Source organism: Panthera pardus, unplaced genomic scaffold (assembly GCF_024362965.1).
Source record: "Panthera pardus isolate Hobbes unplaced genomic scaffold, ASM2436296v1 HiC_scaffold_3, whole genome shotgun sequence".
Classification (NCBI taxonomy): Eukaryota; Metazoa; Chordata; class Mammalia; order Carnivora; family Felidae; genus Panthera; species Panthera pardus.
Genome location: NW_026526876.1, coordinates 436,940 through 460,574, shown reverse-complemented (window position 1 = coordinate 460,574; position 23,635 = coordinate 436,940). Strand labels below are relative to the sequence as shown.

The following is a 23,635-nucleotide window of genomic DNA, read 5'->3' as shown; positions in this document are numbered from 1 at the left end:
TCTTTGCACGTGGGCATTTCTAGGCTGCCTGCCCCTCTGGTAGAGTCTGGGGTAATGAGGCAAAACCAAGAACAAACCCCAGGGAACTCACCACCATGTTGTTCCTCAGGTCCCAAGGTCCCTAGCCAGTCTGCCTTCTCTCCACTTTTCAGACACTGTTTATGCTTTTTAAATATATATTGTCCAGCGTTTTTAGTGGCTCTTATCAAGAGGAATAGTGTGTCTATTCTGTCTTCCTAGAAAGTCCCTGTCCCATTTTCATTGAAAGCCATGGTGCTGTGCTAGCCTGGGGTCTATTTGTATAACATCCTGGCTGGGAAGTTAGAGTTCTTCACTTGCATTTGACAGAAGATCCAACTCAAATTGGCTATAAAAACATTGGAATTTATTTTCTTGCTTCCAGAATGACTCCAAGCAGGACTGAAGTGTATGAAGGGATGGATGATGGCTTGGAAAATTAACCCTAGAAAACTGGCTCAGTCTTGCAGTAAGGACTCAGGATCATATTGGGTTTATTACCGGGACATTTGCACTTTCTGAACTGGCAAGTAGGAGTCTAGAGTTTCCAGAACAGTGGGCAGGGGACAGGCGGGTCTACAAATTCCTGTGAAAATATCTAAGGAAAGCATATTATACATATTATTTGAAAAGATTAGCTAACATTTAGTTAAAAATATAATTTCCTGTTTCTAGATTGAGTACTTGTGAGGCTCTCCATGAAATTATTAGTTGATGAAAATGAATAAAAGCAATGTACAGAGCAGTATCTACAGTATGCTGTTTGTACAAGGGACAGTGGGGAGAATGCTGAATGTATACGTAATTGCTTGATTATGCATAAGAGAGCCATGGAAAGACAAACACATCTCGTGGCATTGTTACCTAGTGGGAAGAGAACTGGGTACCTGGAGAACAGGAAGCGAGACTTCTCAACTTATACACTGTTGCCATCTCTTGAGTTTTGAGCTATGAGAAGTCTCAGCTTCTCTCTCAACATCCTCTTTTCCACAGTTCCACTTCAAACAAATTCAGATCTTTTAAAAAATCTACTTGCAAGAATTACTTAGATCTTGTGAATAAAAATCATTTTCAGATATATGTATTGCAAATATCTTCTCCACTCTATTGCTTGCACTGTACTCTCTTTTGTCTTAAATTTCCATGTCTTACATTTAAGGACGCCAGCTTATCAGCCTTTCCCTTTCGGGTTGGTACTCTTCTCTGTCCTGCTAAAAAGGATCTCCCCGTCCCACGGTCACAATATCACGCTGTTGTTTTCTAGAGTTGTACCTTTCACAGTTAGGTGTAGTCTTGAATTATTTTTTTGGTCCGAGGTAGAGGTCAAGGCTCATTACCCGCCCCATTCCCCTACTGTCATTCAAGTGATCTAGCACTATTTACCTAAAGTAACTTTCCTATTGCATTACGGTGGCTCCTTTGTGGGGGAAAAAAACGCGACTACAAATCTGTGGGTTTGTTTCTAGCCTCTCCTTTTCCAGTGATCTTTTCATTTATCTTTGCTGTTTTAGTTATGTCTTTATAGTTTATAATAAGTCTTGATAACTGTAGCAGATATTCTCCACTGTCCCGACCACGCCCTCCACCCCCGACCCCAACACGCTAACCGAGAGAGCGCTCGAAACACAAACCACGACCTTCCGAATTACCCTCCAGAAGATGGAAGGAAGGCAATTACGTACGCTTCGCCTCTCTGACCTCAGAGTCGGGCGGATCTTGCCTGCACCTTGAGGGAGGCAGCCCGGCACGCATGCGCAGCCTGAAGGCCGGGATTGGACAGAGCCGCATGGGCTGGGCGAGGGAGGTCTCGCGTCGCTTCCGAGGCGGGAGGATGAACTTGATTGACCATGGTCACTGAGGCGACCAGGTAGGGGCTAGGGAGGAAGCGACCCTGGTGGCGGGGGCGCAGGGGCGCGCCCGGAGCTGAGGCGCGCGGGCCTATCCTGAGTCGAGTGCTCTCTGGGCCCCGGGCGAGGGGGAGGGAAGCGGGCGTGGAGGCCGCCCGCCGCCCCTCATTCTGAAGGAAGGCTCAGCTTATGCTGGCACTTATACTGGAGTTCCGCCTCTGGCACTTTCTCCCTGGACCGCCGGCGCCTTCGCGGAGCTCCCAGCGGCGGTGTGTGCGGCCGGAAAGGGCTGTAGTGAGGCCGCGGACCCGCCCGGGCTTCGCCGAGCGCTGGGTGTGCGCCCCCGGCTCGGGCCTGTCCCTTTCCCGGATTCCGCACCCACGGACGTGGCGCCGCGCGGCAGGGCTCAAGCCCGGGAGGCTGGTGGCGCTGGAGCCTGGTGTTAGAGACCTAGGGTTAGCCGGAGAGATCCCGTTTTTCGCACGGCAGGGGAGAGTATGGACTGTTGAGCACCCGCAGCAGGGGACTCTTTTACTTCTCTTACCCGTCCAATCCTTGTCCTGACGCATCCTGACTGTGCACCTTAGGGCAGATGTCTTAAACTCTTGGCGCCTGTGTACTCAGCTGTAATTTTGGGAATAATACGCCCATATTCGTGAGGTTGTTGTGAAATGTAAATGAGATTGCCTGTAGAATGCCCCCGCCAGTGTCTGGCACATAGTAGTTACCCAATAAATGGTACCTGTAGAATTCTCTTTTAAGTTCCCTTTGGTATAGTGATTTGAGAGTTGAGAAGTTACTTTGGGTGTAACTTATGAGCTTCATATATACCTGTGTTTAGTGAGCTAATAATTGACCGGGAAGTGCTTTTCACGTCTTCCGACCGGTATGGAGGTGGGGGTGGGAGCAGGGTTGGTGGTGAGGAGAACCAAGAGGAAGTCAGTTTCTAAAGAAGTGGCAGGTGGAAAAAGGGATCCTTAGCTTGGCGATCCAGAGATAAAATTAGTAAAATGATCGAATTCTTCAGCAGGATAGGGAGGGGAACTAGCTTTTTGAACACCCACGTAAATGTTTTCTGTTGTAGATATCTCTCTTACTCCTCACCGCAAAAGAGTAAAGTGGGTGGTATCTTCATATGCTTTCAGTGAACTTATGCAACAAATAAGTGGAGGAGGCAGGGTTTTACAACTAGGCCTCTGTGTTAAATCTAGTCATTCTGGTCCGGGGGTTGCCTTTGAAGAGGTCCTTGTTAAAGAAGTTATATTCAAAAGGTAATCTGAAGCCTTGTCATAATATAGTTTTATGAACATACAGAGGTCCCCCAACTTTTTCCCAGGGTAGCTTTTGATTTCTCCTGAGGCTTATGATGGGAAGGAGTGGAGATGGGAGGAAGAAGTAGGGTCATGACTGGGCCTTGGTCGGGGGTGATCAGTAAGACTTGAGTGCTCCTTCTTGCGGGGATTTTTCTGGGATGGCATTCTGCCGACCCCCAGAACGACATGATGAGGCTTCCAGATTAACAGTTGATGAGAGTTTATGTAGTCCCAATAGGGGTTCCTTTAAAAGGAGGCATTCTAAAAATGGATATGCATAAATTACATTTTGCTGAATTAATCTTTTTCAGTAGACAGAAGACCATCTGATTTGTTCCATTGTTTTCCTTTGCAACAATTGAAGCTTCATTAGAATCATTCCTTTTATTCCTGGGTGGGGGGTTTCTTTTATTGTAGCAAACACAGGACTTTGGAAAAAAAACCACATTTATAGCATTGAAAAGGATCTTTGTTGTGTTTTTTTTTTCTGGATTGTAGATTGATTAGGAACCTGGTAGAAACACTGAAACAGTAGTTACCATATGTTTATTTTATGGCACATACTGAGCCATTTACCTAAGAGGGAAGTACTATTTTAGTTCCATTTTTTACAGATGAAGAAATTGAGGCTCAGAGAAGTCAAGTGATGTGTTTAAATTTGGAGAATCTAAGAGAGAACAGAAATAATGTTTAAGGGGGGGTCTCTTAGGGTTACTCGGATGCCAGACAATATAAGAATGAAGGGACATTTTCTCATGAAGGCATGGAGTTTCCTACTGGGAGAGAAGGGCACTTATATCAAAGGCAAAAGCCTGGTGTTTTATCTGCATGTTCTGGGCCAACGTCAGCACAGCTGGACTGTGGTCCTTTAGACTTTGAAGCCCAGGTCTGGAACCTACTGCCTTGCAGTAATGGGTTGCTGATGTGCTTTGCTTTGAAAGAGGCCGACACTGTACACAGGAGTGTGCAAGGCATATAGATGCGTGATCACTTCACATCCAAAAAGATTCCTGGCTTTATGGACAGATCTATTTACGCTTTTCTTTTTTTTTCTTTTTAAAATATTTTTAAATTTACATCCAAGTTAGTTAGCATATAGTGCAATAATGATTTCAGGAGCAGATTCTTTAATGCCCCTTACCCATTTAGCCCATCCCCCTTTCTTTTCTTTTTTATTTAAAATTGTTTTCTAGATTTTTAAAAGTCTTAATTCCAGTATAGTTAACATACAGTGTTATATTGACTTCAGGTGTATGATACAGTGATTCAACAATTCTATATATTACTCGGGGCTCATAAGGTAAATGTACTCTTAATTCCCTTCACCTATTTCACACCTCTCCCGCATACACCTCCCCTCTGGTAACCATCTGTTTGTTCTCTATAGAGTCTGTTTTTTGTTCTCTCTCTCTCTCTCTCTCTCTCTCTCTCTCTCTCTCTCAGTTTGTTTATTTATTTTGAGAGAAGGAGAGAGCAACCATGATTGGGGAGTGGCAGAGAGGGAGAATCCCAAGCAGGCTTTGCGCTGTCCACACAGAGCTGGACGTTGGACTTGAACTCACAAACCGTGAGACCATGACCTGAACTAAAACCACGAGTCAGATGCTTAACTGACTGAGCCACCCAGGCACTGCATTCGTTTGTTTCTGTTTTTCTCCTTTGTATGTTTGTTTTGTTTGAAACAAACGAAAACATGGTGTCTTTTTCTGACTTATTTTGTTTAGCATTATACTCTCTAGCTCCATCCGTGTTGTTGCAAATGGCACGACTCCATTCTTTTTTATGGCTGGATAACACCCCATTGTATATATATACCACATCTTTATCCATTCATCTCTTGATGGACACTTGGGCTGCTTCCATAATTTGGCTATTGTAAATAACGTTGCAATAAACATAGGGGTGCATATATCCTTTTGAACTCGTGTTTTCATAGTCTTTGAGTAAATAGCCAGTAATGCGATTACTGGATCATAGGGTAGTTCTGTTTTTAATTTTTTGAGGAAACTCCATGCTGTTTTCCACAGTGGCTGCACCAGTTTGCATTCCCACCAACAGTGCAAGAGGGTTTTCTTTTTCTTCATATCCTTACCAACACTTGTTGTGTCTTGTGTTTTGATTTTAGCCATTCTGACAGGTGTGAGGTAACATCTCATTGTAGTTTTGATTTGCATTTCCCTGATGATGAGTGATGTTGAATATCTTTTCATGACTCTGTTGGCCTTCTGGATGTCTTCGGAGAAATGTTTGCTCATGTCTTCTGCCCATTCTTTAATTGGGCTATTGGTTTTTTGTGTGTTGTGTTTTATAAATTCTTTGTATATTTGGATACTGCCCCTTTATCAGATATGTCATTTGCAAATATCTTCTCCCATTCAGTAGGTTGTCTTTTAGTTGTGTTGATTGTTTCCTTCACTGTGCAGGAGGTTTTTATTTCGATGTAGTTACAATAGTTATTTTTGTTTTTGTTTCCTTTGCCTCAGAAGATATATCTTGAAGGAAGTTCCGTGGCTGATGTCAAAGAAGTTACCGCCTGTGCTCTCTTCTTCAGAGTTCTTTTAGATAATACGTTCCTATAGTATACTTAAAATATTGTATTCAGACTTGCCACTGTATGTTTGTATAAAAGAGCCGTGTTTGTGTTTTAGTCAAGAGCATGGAATGAATGTACCTTCCCTAACATATGCATTCCTCTCTTTCTCCATGCTTTAAGAATAATAATAGTTAACATTCATTGAGTATTATGTGCCAGAGTTTATGCTAAGCATCTTATTGAATTATTCAATTCTCGCAATAATCCTATAAAGTAGGGACAGTTATTTTTATTTATAGAGGAAGAAATGGGCTCATAGATGGTAAGAAATTTATACAAAGGCACAGAGCTAGTAAGGGCAGAGCCAACTCGATGTACTCCAAAAACTAGTGCTTATCTATGTATTTCATTCATTCCTTCTTTGAGCAGATATTTATTGAATATAGCTACTCTCTACCAGCAGTGTACTAGGTGTTGGGGATATAGTTATGGTCAAAACAGACACGGTCCTGTTGTTGGGTTGCTTATAAGTCTAACAGTGGAGACGGAAAGAGAATTACAAATTAAATATCAGTTGCAGTTGTAGTACGTGCTCTGGAGGACAGTAGAGGGTGCTAGGAGAATGTATAATGGGGCCATTTGGCAGTGGGAGGGAATGAGGAGAGACAGGGAAGGTTTTGCTGAGGAAATATTTAGCTGAGACCTTTAAGGACTGAGTTGGATTACGTTGGGCAAAGAGAAGGGTGAAGAGCTACCAGGGAGAGGGAACCTGGATTGGGGAAGGACTGTGGCTCTTGGAGTCAGCAAAAAGGAAGGGCCTCACCATGATGGTGTGGCCCTCCACCCTGTGTTTCTTACAACTCCAAATCCAGCAGGTCGCAATGCCTCGAGAATAGGAGCAGCTTGTGTCTTGCAGTTACTGAAAGACCTGTGTGGCCAAAGGGTGGAGGATGTTGCCCAAGTCAAACACACAAGGGAGGTAAGGGTCTTACCCTAAGAGCAGTATTGCTCCCCAGTCTTGGATTATGTGTAGTCAGCTCCACAAACCATATCTACTTTCCAGTTCTGATTGGAGTCCACCCTCCTTCTTCAAACATGTGGTTAGACCTCTGGTGGCCTACAGGATGGATATTGGGGATGAGAGGAGGGATAAATACCTAAATATGAGATGTGATTGGCATCGGTAGTTTGCCCTAGAATGCTAAATAAAAACTGAGTGCCAATGTTTTGTTTCATCATATTGTCTCTGGTTTGCAAAATGATTTAACGAACATTTTATAGCCTCACTATGGTCCACACCCTGTGTTAGCCACCTATGGTACAAATATATAAGGACATTCTTTTCCTTCACCGTGCATAATTTACTTAATGTTTATTTGCCTTCCATTTAGGATGCTGCAGTTGTTTTATCAACATTATTTTTGGACATACATTTACTTTGCATTTATTATGTGCTGGGCACTGTGCTATGGATATAGCATGAACAAATAGTCATAGTCTCAGTTGTCATGGAGTTTAAGCTCCCAGTCGGGGCTGGAGGGCAGAGAGAGAGGGAGTCAGGAAGATGAGGTTGAAGAGGTAGCAGGGGTCAGACCATGCAGGCCTCATAGGTCATACCAAGGATTTAGGCTTATCCTAAGAATGGTGGGAAGCCATTGAAAATTTTCAGTCATGAGAGTAGCATCAGTGGGTCTGTGTTATTAAAAGATCACTTTGGCTCCTCAGTGGAGGCAAAAGTCGATGGATTTGAGAACTATTTAAGAGGTAGGATCAATAGTGCTTGACAATATGTTCACTCTGGGGTGAGAAGGGAGAGGGAGGTGTCAGGGCTAATTCTTCATTTTCCGGCTTGTGCTTCCATGATAGGAAACCCTGAAGGAAGAACATGCGTTCAGTTTTGGAAAAGGTGTCTTTGAAATAATACAAGTGGAGGTGTCACAGAGGCAATGATATAGGAGTATCTGGCACTCAGATGACAGTAATGGGCTAAATCCCTAACAAACTCTTGTCAGGGAGGAATTTTTTTTTCTTGTATTGTGGTCATCAAGGTTGGGAAAGTGGCAGTAAGGTAGCCCAGTAGAGAATAGAATTTCTACACGTTTATGTGGGGAAAATAAAATCTGCCTACGTAAGAAATGATCTTCACAAATATGTAATGAAAGAAACTAGTTTTATTGCTGAATGAGCATTAACCCAGACTGGGATACATCACAAGTAGTGTGCTAATGAGATTACAAAAACAAAAAAATTCTACCTTTTACAATCCATTACATATAAAGTCTCAAGACGAATGGTAATCTTTAAGAAGACTTGACAGTGGCATTTGATGTACTTGCTTTCATAGTTCATCCTAAATTCAGCTGGTAATTGTGGTCATCTGTACTAATTAATTGCCTTTATCTGAAGGTAAAATAAAACATCTTTGATTTCTTTGTGCAGGTAATAGAGGTGTGTAGGCTAAACTCCTACCCTGATGGGGAGCTGAAGCACTGTCTTCCTAGATATTTACATTTATTTATTTAAAATATAATTTATTGTCAAGTTAGCTAACATACAGTGTATATAGTGTGCTCTTGGTTTCAGGTGTAGATTCCCGTGATTCATCGCTTACATACAACACCCAGTGCTCATCCCAACATGCCCTACTCAGTGCCCATCACACATTTTCCCTTCTCCCCTGCTCCCACCATCAACCCTCAGTTTGTTCTCTGTGTTTAAGAGTCTCTGTTTGAAACTATTTTTTCCCCTTCTCTTCCCCATGATCTTCTGTTGAATTTCTCAAAATCCAGATATGAGCGAAAACATATATCTTTCTTGGACTTATTTCACTTAGCATAATATCCTCCAGTTCCATTCACGTTGTTGCAAATTCAAAGATTTCATTCTTTCTCATTGCCACGTAGTACTCCATTGTGTATATAAACCACATCTTCTTTATCCATTCATCAGTTGATGGACATTTGGGCTCTTTCCATGATTTGGCTATTGTTGAAAGTGCTGCTATAAACATTGGGGTACAAGTGCCCCTGTGAATCAGCACTCCTGTATCCTTTGGATAAATTCCTAGTGGTGCTATTGCTGGGTCGTAGGGTAGTTCTATTTTTAATTTTTTGAGGAACCTTCACACTTTTCCAGAGCGGCTGCACCAGTTTGCATTCCCACCAACAGCGCAAAAGGGTTCTCATTTCTCCACATCCTCGGCAACGTCTGTTGTTTCCTGAGTTGTTAATTTTAGCCACTCTGACCGGTGTGAGGTGGTATCTCAATGTGGTTTTGATTTGTATTTCCTTGGTGATGAGTGACGTTGAGCATCTTTTCATGTGTCTGTTGGCCATCTGGATGTCTTCTTTGGAAAAGTGTCTGTTCATGTCTTCTGCCCATTTCTTCATTGGATTATTTGTTTTTCAGATGTTGAATTTGGTAAGTTCTTTAAAAAAGATGGCTTCGGGGCGCATGAGTGGCTCAGTCAGTTAGACATCTGATTCTTGATTTGGCTCAGGTCATGATCTTATGGTGAGATTGAGCCCCAAGTGAGCCCCACACTGGGCTCTGTGCTAGTCTGTTTAGGATGCTCCCTCCCTCTCCCCTTCCTTGCTCACACTCTCTAAAATAGAATAGAATAGAATAGAATAGAATAGAATAGATTAAAATAAAATAAAATAAATAAAATAAAATAAAAGGCTTCTAGGACTCTCAGGAAAATTATTCCTGAGTTCTGCAGCTAGCTTATTTAACCTTTAAAAAGATTTGCATACATATCAAAGGGACAGAAGAAAACTTTATAAATACTAGCTTTAAAAAAAAAAATGTTCTAAGAAAAAAGAGGGAGAAAAAAATGATCTCGTTCCCTTTTGGCAACAGGGAAAGGTCAATTTTAAAAATTTACTTATACTTACAGTGCAGTAAAATGTTGGAGTGGAGCACACACAGAAGGGGGATTATTCTGAAGATGACTTTTAAGTGAGTTCCATGTAGTTGAGTGTAGGTAGGATGCCCTCAAATGGCCAAATCTAGCCCATAATTTCTTACACATTGATTTAAAGAAAAATGTGGATCTGGATCCTGCTGGTAGTTTCCAGCCAAAACTATCATTTCTCAGTCCTACCCACTGTTAAAAAACAAAATTCAAGGTAAGTAAAATTTAAAGATCTTATTAGCTTGGGACGCCTGGGTGGCTCAGTTGGTTGATCATCTGACTCTTGATTTCAGCTCAGGTCATGACCCCAGGGTTGTGGGATTGAGCCCTGCATCAGGCTCCATGCTGAGCATGGAACCTGCTTGAGATTCTCTCTCTCCCTCAGCTCCTCTGCCCCCTGCTTACTTGCGCGCTCTCTCTCTCTCTCAAAAAAAAAAAAAAAAGTAAAGGTCCTATTAGTTTTATTCAGTGACTCATGAATCAGGCAGCATTGCATCTAGCAGACAGAGAGGAGCTCTGAAGAACTGTACAAAATGAAAAGACTTTTATAAGCAGAAGGGAGTGGGAACAAGGAAGTTATATTAGCAAAAAGTGGTTTGGTTTTGGCAAGGTCACTTTCCTTTAGGGGAGCTAGGGGTCTGTCAGGCAAATTACGTCACTAATGTTCACCAGATAATTCCTGATTGGTTTAAGATTCCATTTCTGGCAGAGGCTGAGACTGTAATTAAGACTCGGTTTGGTGATGTGGGGCTTAGCTTACGTGACTCCATTTTGGGCCTGTTTTCTTATTTTTAACCCCAGTCATCCACATATGAGACCTTTCTTTTGTGGGTAATGTTATGATTTTAATGCAGAAATGAACTCTCCATTAATCTATTCTGGAAAGCCATAAGCATGAGGATGAAAATTGAGCCTGAATGGCATGCAAATTTAGCTTGGAAGCTTCTTGCCACCCAGCAAGGTAGGAAATTGGATAAATGATTTTAGATTCTACTTGAGCTCTCCCTCTCATCTTAAGTTCGTGGTAACCTGAGACTTGTCTGCTCATCTGCTTATGGAGGGAGAGGTCTGCTGATAGCAGCTGAATTAATGGAACATTGCTTACAGTAGTTTGAACTTATTGCTAAGGTCACGTTTGTACTAGGAACATGAAGTTTTGAAGGGAGAGGTAAGTTTCTCCAGGTTTATGTGAGTAGTACTTAGTTGTTCAACCGCAAGGTATATTAGGAAACCGCTGTTGCTTCTCAATTCTCTGAGTATGGTATTATAGTCCAGATTGGCTTAAAACATTTGCTCAGCTGAATCAAGGAAATTGTACTGAGTTCCTATTAGGCAATTAGCTTGTTTACATTCCATTCTTGCATAAAAGCTTTTGTATTTTGTTTGGGTGATTTCAGCCGAGTATAGGGATTTATTCATCTCCTAGACAGTGTTAAAATTCTTCCTGTTTTAGGCTCCAACCAAAGGATTATTAAAATTATTATTTACACCTTATTTGATGTACTTAATAGTTAATGTGAACTTTAGAATCTGAATACCTGGTTCAAATCTCTATTCTGCCATTTGTTAGCAGTGTGATTTCAGGTGCTTTTCTCATTTAGCATATGGAAATAGCTATCATACCTACCCCATAGGATTGCTACGAGGATGAAATGAGATCATGGGTATGGAGTATGTAACCCAGGACGTTGCAAACCTTAAAAAGTTAGTAATTGTTATTAATATTTTTCTTCATACAATAGCCAATTATGGTAGCAAGCTAAAAGTTACTTTTTTAAAGTATAATTTGGACATCTGTGTAATATTGTTTCACTCTATTAAAGTTGTGTGTTAGAAGGAATCACGGAATAGGTAAGAGATTATGTTAGATATAGAAACGTACTTCTGGTTTGAGGAGTTGGGATACGTAGTAATTTGTACCACATTTTCAAGGGAATGAAGGATTGTGACATTAGATCTTATAGCATTCTGTAACACATAAAAAGCATCTGAAAGCAGCACTGTTCCTCTTTTCCTGTCCGTTTCCGGATCTTCACAAAGGGTGAGTGTTTTTCTCTCTTCTCAACCTGGAGATTTACAAATCGTGACAAAGAGTGGTTCTCACATACCTGCGCATGCACCTCCCAAGGGCCCAGTCTGGTAGGTCGCACCAAAGTGGTATCGTTTTTGCTCTCCACTGACTCTTTGGGATAGTGATTGGGGCCTGACGTTCTAGCTCCTGAAAACTAGGAGGGAGCCCCAGGTGCTGTTAGGGCTCAGTTGGCTCATTTCACACAGGCTGTCCGTTTGTTCATCATTCATTCAGCAGTATTTACCCAACATCCACTTTGTATCTGACACAGGAAACAGAGAGACGAATTGAGGGGCTTAGGCCACCAGGGAGAGACCACGTGTGGACAGATCACGTACAACCAGGGGTTCCAAGAACTCTGGCATGAGGCATCAGACAATTCTGGGCTTTCTTCTTCATCTCATTTCATACTTTGAGGTTGAGAAACACTCACATGAGGTAAACATGCAACAGCAGAGGATGTTTTAGCAGCCAGGGTAAGTAATGCCAATGGACCTCTCTCATCACTGTGTAGTGTACAAGGAACTGTTACCTCTTTACTCCTTAGCTCATAACTATCTCAAGATGTGTGTAGAATGAGGATTATTTCCTTACTTTATTGGTAGGGGAGCTGGGATCCAAAGGGGATGATAAGTTGCATTGTGGAACAGAAAGTAAATGGTGGCAACATTTTGACTCCAAATCAGTCGCTCCACCATTGTAGTAATTACAGTGATTTGCATTTCATTTGTAATTCTGGACTGCCTCAGTTTAAGGAATCTAGACTTCTGCAAATCCAGGTGTACTAATTCATTCAGGTTGAAGAGGTGAATATTTGCATTGAAGAAGGACTTGCCAGCAAAGGTAGGTATTCTAAATTTTTTTTTTTTTCAACGTTTTTTTTATTTATTTGTGGGACAGAGAGAGACAGAGCATGAACGGGGGAGGGACAGAGAGAGAGGGAGACACAGAATCGGAAACAGGCTCCAGGCTCTGAGCCATCAGCCCAGAGCCTGACGCGGGGCTCGAACTCACGGACCGTGAGATCATGACCTGGCTGAAGTCGGACGCTTAACCGACTGCACCACCCAGGCGCCCCGCAAAGGTAGGTATTCTAACTTGTGTCCAGATGGACTCCAGGGGGTTTGTGGATCTCTTGATATCATTTACACAGTTTACCTGTACAAACTTGTACTTTAGTAAATTCAACAGTTATAAGGCTTTCAAAGGACTCTGTACTGAGAAAAGGTGGAGAATTTTAAAAATTCAGTATACAAGTTTAAAAACTATGGTACTTAAGTTTTTCTCAGACAATATTTCCTAGACAGTAAATGCTCCACCCAAAAATTGTTTAAAAAAATAAAATTTAAATGCCACTTTGTAGGAAACTGTTGTGTTCCTTACTGTGTGGTAGAATATTGTACTATGTAGAAGTGTCTCAATTAATGAAAAAGGGGATAAAAGAGAAGGAAATTAAAATAGTTAATTTGGCCACCCATGAGTGCCGGACATAGCAAGGAAGATTAATTTATCCATTTTGTCTCTTGGTTCTTTTCACCCTGACATTACTTAGCAACTTTCTAAGTAGATAACCCAGCAATTGTAGAGATAAGTGCTATCATTTCTAATCCTTCCTGCAACTGTGTGAGACAGGTATTAGGCATATTTTGCAGATGAGGAAATTGGCTGAACTATTAAGTAACTTGTCTAGAGATACTTACCTAGTTAGTCTGATTATTGGTATTTGAACTTAAGTCTGCCTGGTTCCAAAGACAGTGTGCTGTATCATATAAATAATTTTAAATTATTATTCACACCTCTCATTTATATCTCAATGGAAAAATGGTAGCTGGAAACTTGATCTTAGGTAAAAATCAAGACAGACTTAAATTTAAAGAGAAATTATTTGTTGGGGGAAAAACACTGAATCGTAAGAAACAAAATTTGGTTTTGAATTGTATTAGAAGGAAGGCATGGTTGGACAACTGTAGCAACTGAACCAGGCCAGGGATACTGGAGAAAGTGAGGAAATGTGAATTCTTACAACAAGAAGCAGTTTTGCAGTGATCTAGTCTCTTTTGTCTTTCTTCCCATAAACTTGAAATTTATTTTTTTCCCCTCAACATTTTAAATTTAACTTGGCCACACATCACATCTTACGAGCCGTCTCTTTTGAAAGTTTCTAAGTGACCTGCAGTATTTGATTATGAAGACATTCAGATAGGATATTTGAGAGAAATAATTTCCGTTTGATTAGGTTTGTGTTATCATCATCAGTTTTAATTTCTATCAGTAGAAAAAATTCTATGACGTCCTTGGGATGGGCTGGGAAGACTTCTGGTATGGTGAAGAGGTTACAAATTTGCCCTCCCCAAACTAACTTTAAACAGGACAAAATTGTCAAAAAAAAGCATTTCAGAGGTCTGGGAATTGACTAAAGACAGACAATTGAGAAGCATTTATTCATGAAAAAGCACTGAACATTAGGTAAGACCAGTGAGAATCTGTGGCATTCTTGTCTGCACTACTCCCACCCCATACCCCCAGCTCAGTTAGTTCAGTAGTTCCACCAGGGTGGGGCAGGTGGTGAAGACCAGCTGTCTCACTGTCAGAGGAAGCTATTTGGAACGGAGAGAAAACAAAAAACCATGCCCAGCATCTTTGTCAATAAAGCTAGTAATCTTGTTGGGAAGTGAGTGGGGAAGGCCAACCGCTTACTTAGTCTTAGGTTGTGGCCCTGGTTGGGCATGCAGTGGACCAGTAGACTAGTTAGAAATTTGACAAGTCCTATAAGTGAGACAGCCGTAGATGGGTTTGATAAACCCCCAAATACCCTGGATGACTGGAAAGCTACATGTATGAGCATAGTTGACTAGGGAGGGCACAAGCTATCTATATATATCCCTGGATGACAGTGTGCAAATACAGAGGAGTTAAAGAAAGCTTAATGGAAAGTAAAAGCTGAGGAAGACTTAAAATGTGCCTGAACTTTGAAGGTACTTCCCATACCACACACAGATTTATCTGCAAAGGGTAGAAGCTGTATTGCTTTGAGGTGTTTGGGCACAAACCCTGACATGTACTGTTGACCATTACGATACTCAGATACAGAGTCTACCCTCAGTAGGAAGCCAAACATAAAAATAAAAATGAGAAGAAGAAAAAAAAAAAAAAGAAAAACTGAGCAGAGATATCAGTGGCCACACTGAGTGAAACAAAATCTATAGGTTTAATACAGGCAAGTTATTAAACAAATTTTAAAAGTCAGCTACTCTGGCAGTCTCCAGAAGGGAAAATGAGAATCTGGAGTCGCTAACAATGTGATATCTAAAATAGCCAATTTTCAACAAAAATTTATAAGACATGTTGAAGAAACAGGAAAGGGTGACTCATACCTAGGGGAAAAAAAGCAAAAAGAGTAAAGGTTGAAGGCAGATTAATAGAGCCTCAGAAATCTGTGTGTCAATATCAAGTACTATCATTTGGGAGTCCCAGAAGAAGAGAGAATGGGACAGAAAAAATATTTGAAGAAATGATGTCCCCAAACTCCCAAATTTGATAAAGAACATTGTATTAATTTCCTATTGCTGCTGTAATAAATTACCACAAATGCAATAACTTCAAACTCAGTAAATTTATTATCTTATAGTTCTGGAGGTCAGACTAAAATCAAGGTGTCAGCAAGGTTGTATTCCTGCTGAAAGCTCTAAAGGGAATCTTTTTACCTGCTCTCTAGCTTCTAGAGGCCATCAGCATTCATTAGCTCAGGGCCCCTTCCTCACATTACTCTAACCTCTACTCCTATTGTCACATCTACCCATATGACTCAACCCTCCTGCCTCCCTCTTACGAGGACTCTTGTGATTGTATTGAGCCTGCCCAGATAATGCAGGATAATCTTCCCATTTTGAGATCCTTAATTTCATCATATCGGTAAAGTTCCTTTTACCATGTAAATAAGGTAATATACTCCTAGGTTCCAGGGATTAAGATGTAGACATCTTTGAGGGATTTTTATTCAGGCTACCATAAACATCAGTGTATATATCCAAGAAACTCAGCAAACCCCAAGGAGGGTAAACACAAAGATTCACACCGAGATACATCATAGTAAAACTGTTGAGAGGCAAAGATAAAACTTAAAAGCAATAAGAGAAAAATTACTTTTTCACATACCGGGAACAACCATATGATTAATGGCTTAACTTCATCTTAAAGAATGGTGTTGGAACTTTTGGTTTCTTATTCAGCATGTAAGGAGCTTAGAAGCTGCCCTTCCAATCCCAACAAGCAAAAAGCTGAACAAATGGACAAATCAGCCAACGCTTAGGATCTGTCAGAATCATGAGATCACAGAGCAAACTGTTGCCACCAAAATTGGTGAGACAGGTACAGAGAATCACATTTATTGGAGTGGTAGGAAAGTCTGAACTATAATTGACAAATTGCTGGAGGCTCAGTGTGAACAAGTCTGAGATTTAAAAACTGTGGAGGGACCCAGTCAGAAGAGGGCCCCACAGTTTGATGAGTTTTAACTTAAGAAGCTCCACAAGGCCCTCATACTGAATATTGGAGAAAAATTCCCTTGTGCTTCTGGTATGGGGAGGGAAAAGTAACTGTTTTGAAATATGTCACAGCATTCTGTTCTTAACAAGACCTGCCCCCAGAAGAAACTATTTTATCTAGAGAACTTACTTAGGGAAAGGGAAATCCTCAACTCCCATCTCCCTCTAGTCATCCTGTCCTATCTAAGGAGGGGAAAAAACCCTGAGAACCACTGATGAAGTTAACGGTTTGGGAGATGGGCTCACCAAAAGACTAGATAGAACCACAGAGCCATAGTATGCTTCCACTGCCTCTGCATTTCTCAAGGCCTATTTCCTGCAGTTCTTTTTAACCAGCACATCATATCTGCCTTTCAACAAAACATTACAAGGCATACTGAAAGACAACATAGTTTGAAGACACTGAATAGCATTAGAGCTGGAGTCAGATATGGCAGAGAAGTTGGAATTATCCGACTGAGAATTTTAAAACTGTAATTGATATGCTAAGGACTTTAAAGGAAAAAGTAAGCAACATGCAAGAACAGATGGGTAATGTAAGCAGAGAGATAGAAAATCTAGGCAAGAATAAAAAACGCTACAGATAGAAAACACTCTAAGAGAAATGAAGAATGTCTTTGATGGGCATGGCTGTGGAAAGAATATCTAAGCTTGAGCATGTGACAGTGAGAGCTTTCAAAACTGAAAAGCAAAAAGACAGAAAAATATACAAGAACTGTGAAATAACTACAAAAGATGTAACATATGCATAATTGGAATGCCAGAGGAAAGAAAGAGAAAGAATCAGAAGAAAGATTTGAAGCAATAATGATTGAGAATGTTCCCAAATTAATTTGAGACACCAAACTATAAATCCAGGAATCTCAAAGAACACCAAGTAAAGTAATGTCAGGAAAACCTCACAACACCTAGGCATACTATTGTTAGACTTCAGAAAATCAGAGATAAGAAAAAAAATCTTGGAAGAAGCAGAAAAAAAAAATGTATATATATATTACCCATAGAGGAACAAAGAAATATATCTAATTTCTCCTTAGAAACTGTGTAAGCAAAAACAGAATGGAGTGAAATTTTCAAAGTGTTAAGAGAAAAAAGCTGAGAATTAAAAAATATATATTTTTAAAATTTTTGTTTATTAAAATATTTTTAATTATTTTTTATTTATTATTTTTGAGGGACAGAGATGGAGCATGAGTGGGGGAGGGGCAGAGAGAGAGGGAGACACAGAATCTGAAGCAGGCTGCAGGCTCTGAGCTGTCAGCACAGAGCCTGACATGGGGCTCAGACCCAGGAACTGTGAGATCATGACCTGAGCCAAAGTTGGACGCTTAACTAACTGAGCCACCCAGGTGCCTCAAATTTTTGTTTATTTAAAAAAAAATTTTTTTAAACATTTATTCATTTTTTGAGAGAGAGAGAGAGAGAAAGAGAATGAACGAGGGAAGGACAGAGAGAGAGGGAGATGCAGGCTCCAGGCTCTGAGCTGTCAGCACAGAGCCCAACGTGGGGTTCGAACTCACAAACAATGAGATCATGACCTGAGCTGAAGTTGGACGCTTGACCAACTGAGCCACCCAGGCACCCCAATTTTTGTTTATTTTTAAAGTAATCTCTAGGATCAGGAGTTGCATGTTCCGCTGACTGAGCCAGCCAGGGTCCCTAAAAGGCCTAGAATTCTATAACCTTGGGAGATACCTTTCAAAAGTGAAGGAGAAATAGACTTCAAACAAAAATTGAGGGAATTTGTTGCCACTAGACTTGCCTTGCAAGAAATGTTAAAAGAAGTTCTTCAGAAAAGGAAAATGGTATAGGTCAGAAACTCAGATCTACATCAAAGAAGGAAGAATGTCGGTGCAAGTATAAGTGAAAGTAAAAAACTTTTATTTTTATTATCCTTAATTGACCTAATAGGAACAGTTTGCTCAAAATAATAATAGGTAAGATGTATCAATTTGTGTGTGTGTATGTATGTGTGTGTGCTTATGTATAAGTGAAATGAATGACAGCAATGATAGATGGAAGAAAGGAATTAGGAATATTTTGTCACTTGCATTATCCGTGAAGTGGTATAGTTTTGTTTGAAAGTGGCCTTGGATTAGTTATAAATATATACTGCATTCTGTAGAGCAACCACTAAAAAAAGCATAACTGATATTCTAAGAAAGGAGAGAAAATGGAATTATATAAATGTTCAGTTAAAACTCCAAAATGTAAGGGTGCATGGGTGGCTCAGTTGGTTAAGTGTCTGACTCTTGATCTCAACTCAGGTCTTGATCTCAGGGTCATGAGTTCAAGCCCCTTATTGGGCTTTGCACTGGGTGTGAAGCTTACTTAAAACAAAACAAACAAAAAGTCCAAAATGTAGAAAAAGTGTGGAAGACAAATATAGGAGCAAAGAATGATTACGACACAGAGAAAACAATAACAAATATGATAAATATTAATCTAACTATATCAATAATCCCTCTAAACATCAGTGGTCTAAAAATCAAGACCCAACCATATGTTGCCTGCAAGAAACTCATTTTAAATATAAAGACACATATAGATTAAAAATAAAGGGATGGAGAAAGATATATCATGCTGAGTAATCAAAAGAAAGCAGGAATAGCTATATTCATTTTAGACAGAACAGACTTCAGGGTAAGGAAAGTGATCAGGAATAAAGAGGGGCATTACATGATAAAGGGGTCAATACTCCCCAAAGACATAACATTCCTTAATGTGTATGCACCTAACTACAGTGTGTCAAGGTACATGAGGAAAAACTGGTAGAACTACAAATAGATGAATCCATTATTACAATTGGAGACTTCAGTACCTCTCTGATCAGAAATGGACAGATCTAGCAGGCAGAAAATCAGTAAGAACATATTTGAAGTTAACAGCACCATCAATCAACTATATATAATTGACATCTATAGAATATTTCTTTAAAATTTTTTTTAATGTTTATTTATTTTTGACAGACAGAGAGAGCATGAGCTGGGGAGGGGCAGAGAGAGGGAGACACAGAATCCGACGGAGGCTCCAGGCTCTGAGCTGTCTGCACAGAGCTCGATGCGGGGCTCAAACTCACAGACTGCGAGATCATGACCTGAGCTGAAGTCGGACGCTCAACCGACTGAGCCACCCAGGTGCCCCAACATCTATAGAATATTTCATCCCGAAACAGCAGATTACAAATTCTTCACGTGGAACATTCACCAAGATAGATCGCATTTTGGGTCATAAAACACAACAAATTTAAAAGAGTAGAAATCATACAATGTCTGCTTTCAGGCCACATTGGAATTAAAGTAGAAGTCAGTAACAAAGATAGCTGGAAAATGCCCCAAATACTTGGAGATTAAACAACACACTTTTTTAAAAAAAAAGTTTATTCATTTATTTTGGGGGCGCCTGTGTGGCTCAGTCAGTTGAGCATCCGACTTCGGCTCAGGTCGTGATCTCGCTATCCATGAGTTCAAGCCCCACATTAGCCCCACATGTGCTGACAGCTCAGAACCTGGAGCCTGTTTCAGATTCTGTGTCTCCCTCTTTCTCTGCCCCTCCTCCAGTCATTCTCTCTCTCTCTCTCTCTCTCTCTCTCTCTCTCTCTCTCTCCGTCAAAAATAAATAAACATTAAAAAAATTAAGTTCATTTATTTTTGAGAGAGAGCGAGCATGTACGAGCAGGGGAGAAGAGAGGGAGAGAAAGTCCCAAGCAAGCTCTAGTCTGTTAGCACAGAGCCGGATGCAGGGCTTGATCCCATGAACCATGGGATGACCTGCGCTGAAACCAAGAATTGGATGCTTAACTGACTGAGCCACCCAGGTGCCAGCACACTTCTAAATAACAAATGGCTCAAAGAGGACATCTGAAATTTAAAAATATTTTTAACTAAATGGAAATGAAAATCTAATTTACCAAAATATGTGGAATGTAGTGAAAACTGTGCATACAGAGAAATTTATAGCATTGAATACATATATTAGAAAAGAAGAAAAATCTAAAATTAGTAATTTAAACTTCTACCTTAGGAAAAAGAAGAACAAATCAAATTGAAAATAAGAATAATGATAATTAGAGTAGAAATCAATGGAATTGAAAATAGGAAATCAGTAAAGAAAATCAACAAAACCAAAAACTGATTTTTTGAAGAGATTAATAAAATTGATAAGCCTCTAGCTAGGCTAAGGGGAAAAATAAGACATTGCTAATATCAGAAGAGAAAAGGGATATCACTACAGATTCCATGGACATGAAAAGGATAATAAAAATATTATCAATTCTATGCCCACAAATTTGATAACCTAGATGAAATTGACCAATTCTTTGAAAGACACAATCTGTCAAAGCTCGTACAAGAGGAAATAGACAATTTGAATAGACCTTTATCTGTGAAAGAAATTAGATTAATAATTAATGTTCCAAAGTAGAAAGCACCAGACCTGAATGAGTTCACAGGTGAATTCTGCTAAACATTTAAGGAAGAAATCACGCCAATTCTCTGCAATCTCTTCCAGAAGATAGAAGCAGAGGGAATACTTCCTAATTCACTATATGAGATCAATATTACCCTGATACCGAAACCAGACAAAGACATTACAAGAAAATAAAAGTACAGACCAATATCTCTTACGAACACATATGCAAAAATCCTCAACAAAATATTACCATATCGAATCAAGGATTGTATAAAAATAATTATACACTATGACCAAGTGAAATTTATCTCAGCCTGCAAGGCTAGGTGAACATTCAAAAATCAATTAAGTAATCCATAGCATTAACAGACTAAAGAAGAAAAATTATGGGATCATATCAATGGATGCAGAAAAAGCATTTCACAAAATATAATACCCATTCGTGATAACAACAACAACAACAACAAAATCTCAGCAAACTAGGAATAGAAAAGAACTTCAACTTGCCTGAGAACATCAAAGCCTCCCTGCTGAGGTCAGGAACAAAGCAATGATGTTCCTTTTCACAATTGCTTTTTAACGTAGTACTGGAAGTCCTAACCAGTGCAGTAAGATGAGAAAAGGAAATAAAAAATATACTGTTTGAGAAGGAAGAAGTAAAACTGTCTTTTCTTGCAGATGATATGATTGTCTATGTGGAAAACCCAAAAGAATCAGTAAAAAAAACAACTGGAATTAATAAGGAATTATAGTTATGTTAAGAATACAAAGCTAATACATAAAAGTCAATCACTTTCCTGTATACCAGCAATGAATAGTGGAATTTGAAACTGAAGACAATATCATTTACGTTAGCATCCTCCCCTTCCCCAAACAAAGTACTTAAGTATAAGTCTAACAAAATATATATGAGATGTATCTAAGGAAAACTACCAAACTCTGATATATGAAATGAACTAAATGAATAGAGATATATTCCATGATCACAGATAGAATGACTCAATATTGTCAAGATGTCAGTTCTTCTCAAGTTAATCTATAGATTCAACGTAATCTCAATAAAAATCCCAGCAAGTTATTTTGTGGATGTTGACAAACTGACTCTAAAATTTATATGGAGAGGCAAAAGACCCAGAATAGCCAACTTGATAACTGAAGAACAAAGTTGGAAGATGACACTATGCAACATCAAGACTGACTATAAAGCTACAGTAATCAAGACAATATGGTATTGGTGAAAGAAGACAAAGATCAATGGAACAGAGTAGAGAGCCCAGAAATGGACCCACAAAAGGTATGGTCAGCAGGTCATTGACAAAGGAGCAAAGGCAATACAATGGAACAAAGATAGTTTTTTTCACAAATGGTGCTGGAACAACTGCACATCCGCATGTAAAAAATGAATCTAGACATAGGCCTTATACCCTTCACAAAAATTAACTCAGACTGGACCATAGACCTGGATGTAAAACACAAAGCTATAAACCTCCTGGAATATAGTGTTGGAGAAAACCTTGATGACCTGGGGTATTAATGACGCCATTTTAGGTGCAACACCAAAGGCACAATCCACGAAAGAAATACTTGAAAACCTAGGGCTCCTGGGTGGCTCAGTTGGTTGAGTGTCCGACTCTTGATTTCAGCTCAGATCATGATCCCAAGGTTGTGGGATTGAGCCCTGTGGTCCGTGGCCTGCTTGAGATTCTCTTTCTCTCTCTCTCTCTCTCTCTCAAAAAAAAAAAAAAAAGATAATATGGACTCTGTTAAAATTAAAAACTTCTGCTCTGGGAAAAACAGTGTCAGGAATGAGAAGACAATCACAGATTGGGAGAAAATATTTGTAAAAGACATATCTCTGATCAAGGACTGTTATCCAAAATACACAGAGAACTCTTAAAACTCAATAGTAAGAAAATGAACAGCTCAAAATTTAGGCAAGACTGAACAGACAGCAAAGAAGATATACAGATAGCAAGTAAACATGCGAAAACATGTGTAACATCATATGTCACTGGAGAATGGCAAAACAACAGTGAGACATCAGTACACACCTATTAGAATGGCCAACATCCCAAACACTGACACCACCAGATGCTGGCAAGGATATGTAGCAACAGGAACTTTCATTTATTGCTGGCAGGAATGCATAATGTCACAGCCACTTTGGAAGACAGTTTGACAGTTTTTTTTTTTTTTTAATAAAACTAAACATATTCTGGGGCGCCTGGGCAGCTCAGTGGGTTAAACATCCGATTTCGGCTCAGGTCATGATCTCATGGTTCGTGGGTTTAAGCCCTGTGTCGGACTCTGTGCCAACAGTTCAGAGCCTGGAGCCTGCTTCGGATTCTGTGTGTCTCTCTCTGCCCCTCCACCGTGTTCTCTCTCTCTCTCTCTCTCTCTCTCTCTCTCTCTCAAAAATAAGCCTTAAGAAATTAAAAAAAAATTAAACATACTTCTACTCTATGATCCAGTAATTGCACTTCTTTGTATTTACCCAAGCAAATTGAAAACTTATGTCCACACAAAAATCTGCAAACAGATGTTTTTAGCATCTTTATTCATAATTGCCATAACCTGGAAGCAACCAAGATGTCCTGCAGTAGGTGAATAAACTGTGAGACATACGGGAATTTTTTTTTTTTTTTTTGTGGTACAAAAGAATGTTATTCAGTGTGAAAGGAGAGTGAGCTACCAAACCATCAGAGGACATGGAGGAACCTTAAATGCATATTGCTAAGTGAAACAAGCCAGTCTTAAAAGGTTGTATACTGTATGATTCCAACTATCTGACATTCTGGAAAAGGCAAACTATGGAGACGGTAGAAATACAATGGGTACCCAGCGTTGGGGGAGGGGGATGAATTAGCAGAGCACAGAGGATGTTTAAGGCAGTGAAACTATTCTGTATGATACTGCAGTGGTGAACACATGTCATTATACATTTTTCAAAGCCCACAGAATACGCACCGACAGTGAAGGGTAA

At 39.9% G+C, this 23,635-nt stretch overlaps 1 protein-coding gene and 1 long non-coding RNA gene across 4 annotated transcripts in view; both read left to right on the top strand.

Moving 5' to 3' along the window:
• The first annotated feature begins 1,768 nt into the window (after positions 1–1,768).
• DHRS7B (dehydrogenase/reductase 7B) overlaps positions 1,769–23,635 on the top strand; it is a 61,328-nt gene continuing 39,461 nt past the window's right edge. For 2 of the 3 annotated variants that reach the window (XM_019413231.2, XM_019413230.2), the window contains exon 1: positions 11,981–12,174. Coding sequence is in view for 1 of the 3 variants with exons in the window: in XM_019413227.2 (XP_019268772.1) it covers positions 1,866–1,885 (20 nt within the window). In the remaining 2 variants the exon portion in view is untranslated. Of the gene's footprint in view, positions 1,886–11,980; positions 12,175–23,635 lie in introns of those variants that run through there. The other variant, XM_019413227.2, reaches the window with a different exon arrangement.
• On the top strand, positions 12,184–22,374 carry LOC128774247 (uncharacterized). The gene is made up of 2 exons (XR_008418764.1): positions 12,184–12,545; positions 12,787–22,374. It is a non-coding gene; the product is annotated as an uncharacterized LOC128774247 (long non-coding RNA).